Source organism: Diaphorina citri, unplaced genomic scaffold (genome assembly GCF_000475195.1).
Source record: "Diaphorina citri unplaced genomic scaffold, Diaci psyllid genome assembly version 1.1 scaffold1914, whole genome shotgun sequence".
NCBI classification, from domain to species: Eukaryota; Metazoa; Arthropoda; class Insecta; order Hemiptera; family Psyllidae; genus Diaphorina; species Diaphorina citri.
Genome location: NW_007379340.1, coordinates 18,962 through 23,234, shown reverse-complemented (window position 1 = coordinate 23,234; position 4,273 = coordinate 18,962). Strand labels below are relative to the sequence as shown.

The following is a 4,273-nucleotide window of genomic DNA, read 5'->3' as shown; positions in this document are numbered from 1 at the left end:
TGTTCGCGGATTTGGCAATTATGTTCGCGGATTCGCGTCCCGAATCGACATTTTGGATATTTGGCAAGCCTATCTATGGGTGACTTATTCAGCTTAACTTCGTACACAAAAAGTCCACTTTGAGGCTTAGGTGTGGGGGCAACTACCCGAAAAGATGGGTTAAAAGTTGGAGCAATTACAGATCAGCAACGGAAGGTCAAAAAATTTCAATGGCCTTTGTTCAAGTTAGATTGATCCCAAAGGCAAGGCAAATCTATGAAAGTATGCGTAGTGAGTATTGGGCTTTAGCCTCGTCACAAGCAAAACATGCTCTAGCTAAGTAGATTTTAATTTTTTACCACACATTTTCTTGACTTGAAATATGTAGGAGGTTTAAATTCTTTGAAATAAGGGGATTGGGGCGAAAATCAGTATTAAAAGGAGCCTTCTTTCAATCACTAACTAGGGGTTTTGATTGAAGGTAAGGTGCCGATCTACTAAAGGAAAAAAGAAGAACCTAAGGTACTCGTATTAGTAAGTTTTACTTTACCTCCATATTGTAAATCACCTCCCCCATCTCCTTAAACTTGGGAGGTATCACCACACGGCCTGGGTGCACCCTCAGGAGACAATCTTTCAGACCAAACATGCTGTCTAGCTTGTCACCACATTCAGACTCTAACTTCTCGTATGTTACGTATTGGGGCTCTTTGGTCTGAAACAATTTATTTATTTATTTATTTTAGATATAATAGGACATTTATTTTGGTCTATTTACAGAGTTTTTATAATATAAGACATACCTAAGTATACTTAAGATTTAAATATTTACCTAATACTAAATAATTACCTACCTACCTAAAAAATCTAGACTTACAAGGCATCAAAGAGATAAAGGAAATTAAGAGAAGATAAAATAAATCAGTATTAAAAGGAGCCTTCTTTCAATCACTAACTAGGGGTTTTGATTGAAGGTAAGGTGCCGATCTACTAAAGGAAAAAAGAAAAACCTAAGGTACTCGTATTAGTAAATTTTACTTTACCTCCATATTGTAAATCACCTCCCCCATCTCCTTAAACTTGGGAGGTATCACCACTCGGCCAGGGTGCACCCTCAGGAGACAATCTTTCAGACCAAACATGCTGTCTAGCTTGTCACCACATTCAGACTCTAGCTTCTCGTATGTTACGTATTGGGGCTCTTTGGTCTGAAACAAAGAGATAAAGGAAATTAAGAGAAGATAAAATAGGAGAAAGTCAGAAGTCAGCCGTTCCGAAAACGAACATTATCTGTTCAGGATAAAATCCCCCTCGGGCGGAAATCGAACCCGTGGCCTTACGTTTACAAGGCAGACGCGCTACCAATCAAGCTGACTAGGCCGGCACTGAAAAACTTCTAGAGGGACGCTACTGTAGAAGTAGGTAGGTAGGTAATTAGTTAATTAGTTTTCTAAATTTAATATTGTTGTTTTGTCATCTCCACTAATTCGATAATAATATTGGTGGATGTGACAAAGTTCCCTCAATTTTTTTTTCTCTTTAATTTAAGTTTCTGAAAGTTAATCTGGATTTTACGATTTAACCATTTTCAATATTCTCCTAATTTCAATTATTTTATCAGATTATCAGTATGTAGGTAGGAGTATGAGCTTACGACAAGTGGGAGCCGCGTATAGGATTAGGTAAGCTCCCTCTTGTCCTAACTTACAGACCTACCGACCTGTTTAAACCTATTATTCCCTCTGCTTATAATTCTCCTAATTTCAATTATTTTATCAGATTATCAGTATGTAGGTAGGAGTATGAGCTTACGACAAGTGGGAGCCGCGTATAGGATTACGTAAGCTCCCTCTTGTCCTAACTTACAGACCTACCGACCTATTAAACCTATTAATCCCTCTACTTATGTAAAATTCCAATACCTACACCACTGCTTCCTTATCAGAAGCTATAACATGTTTCATTGACTTTCGCTAATTTTTCCATTGGTCATCATTTTTGTTTTTTATCTTCTACTCTTTTTTTAAGGACCTTATCTCCCCAAGCCAAGACTGGAGTAGGTATACAATCTTATGCTATACTTAGAGATAAACACATGAGTCCGAAAAAAAGTCGAACATTTACCTATGTATATATATTAAATAATTGTCAATATTATCAATGGAGCAGTTGCAAATGGTAAAAATTATAAATAAATGTCGATTCCTATGTAAAAAGTTGGGAAAAATCCAAATCTGAGGTCAAAACTCCGAAAAATTAACTGTAAAAGGTCGAAATTTCAATTTTTATTTTCCGTTCTAATGAAGAGCTCAAATATGTGTGACGTCAGACTTTACGCAGTTTTTTTTTCGTCCGTTAGGTAGCGCCACTATGTAAGCGCGCTAGCGGAGGAGCAGAAAGAACTGCGCAGAACGTATGCGCACAAACAATTAATGCGTTGCCTGCGAGGGAGCTTTGCTCGGAACATTTGATGTGACGTAATCGCCTACGGGAGCGTATGCCGTGACGTCAAAGCTCACGATTTACTGGTATTTTTTGATAAAATCCGCCCCGGGCGGGAATCGAACCCGCGGCCCAGCGCTTACAAGGCAGACGCACTACCAACTAAGCTAACTAGGCTGGCCGCTTGGAATTCAAACACGAGATTTTTTCTTCTCTCTCTCTCTTTTAATTAGATAATGACTAAGATCTTGATTTCCCCAAAGATGATAGCATGTGTTGGTCATAATCTGGTTTTATGGTGCCACTGAGGTCTTTGTGTTTACATACATTGTATGTACCTATAGGTATCTCTTAAGGCCAGCCACTCACTATCAGGTAGACCTGTCAGGTGCACCTAATCAGATCCGCTGGTCAGGTCTACCTGATAGTGTGTGTGCTCATCAGGTAGACCTGACAGGCGGACCTTTTCAGCCGCACCTGTCAGGACTACCTGATAGTATGTGTGCTCATCAAGTATCAGGTTATAAGAGAGCCGCACTTGATCAGGTGTACCTGTCAGGTCTGCCTGATAGTGATTGGCTGGCCTAAGAGGCATCTGCGGAAAATCCCAGCATAGCTAAATACGGAAGCTTGTTAGGTTAATAGGCAATTAGGTATTCAACCTGGTGTATAAGAGTGCAGTATAACAAAGTGTACTAGGCATGGTTAGTGCCTAATGCAGGCGACATATAGGAAATATAAGAATAGCTATTTACACGTGTCGGTCTTAAAATATAGGACAAGACGGCAAGATGACAAGTCGGGTAATAAACATGTCAAGAGAGAGTAATAAATAAATCAAGTTAATAAAAATCAATCAAAGTGTACTAGGCATGGTTAGTGCCTAATGCAGGCGACATATAGGAAATATAAGAATAGCTATTTACACGTGTCGGTCTTAAAATAGGACAAGACGGCAAGATGACAAGTCGGGTAATAAACATGTCAAGAGAGAGTAATAAATAAATCAAGTTAATAAAAATCAATTAGGTATGACTTTGAAACATCACCCAAGTAAGCGCAACTGATCTATTGAACTAATTTGAATCAGCCTAGTTAGCTTGGAAGTTGGAAGCTAACTCGTTTACCTTTTTAACGCTTTCCTACCTGAGGCGAAGTTTATTCAAATAAGATTCGCTCTCGGATGGGTTGGCTTTCTCCTATCCTGTTTCGGGATGATAAGACCTCCGTTTACCGTTTTTACAGTTTCCTCTTTGCTGGCCTTTGTAAGCGCTAGGTCACGGGTTCGATTCCCACCCGGGGCGGACTTTATCCTAAACAGATAAGGTTCGTTCTCGGATCGACCGGCTTTCTCCTATCCTGTCCTTCTTCTCCCTTTGATTTTGGGACGACAAATCCGTCCTTAATAAGAATTTATTATAATTCTCAATTTAAAAAAAAAACTCTTTTTCTGTAGATAGGTGCCTTTTTAAGGTAGGTACCTGGGTACCTTTTTAAGGACAAAAAATAAGGAGACAGGAAAATAACTTACCACTGACTCCTCCTTGGTGGCGGTCTTCTGGGATTCCGTTTGAACGGGCGGCAAAATGTCCGGTGCAGACATAACTCGAGTTTTGTCTCGTCTAAATCTCGACAAAAAGTCTCGTCACGGGGTTATTTTCTCGTCAATCTTGTTCGAAATTTCGAAATAGAAAAAAATACTTTCTTTCCCAATTCTTTTTATTATTTTTATTTCTATTATTTTTCGTTTGTTTTCAAATTGATTATTTTTATATTTTTTAACTTTTGTAGCAACTATTTCTTGAAAAACTATTTCTTTTGTTGGTAAAAGGTTTAGGATTGTATTACCGAG

General features: G+C 38.7%; 1 protein-coding gene across 1 annotated transcript in view; it reads right to left on the bottom strand.

Moving 5' to 3' along the window:
- The window catches only part of LOC103517637 (estrogen sulfotransferase), a 25,317-nt gene extending 21,293 nt beyond the window's left edge, over positions 1–4,024 (bottom strand). The window contains exons 1-3 of the mRNA XM_008482678.3: positions 3,953–4,024; positions 1,023–1,187; positions 530–694 (exon numbers count right to left, since the gene is read on the bottom strand). Coding sequence (XP_008480900.2) covers positions 530–694; positions 1,023–1,187; positions 3,953–4,024 — 402 coding nt within the window. The remainder of the gene's footprint in view (positions 1–529; positions 695–1,022; positions 1,188–3,952) is intronic.
- Between the last annotated feature and the right edge of the window lie 249 nt (positions 4,025–4,273).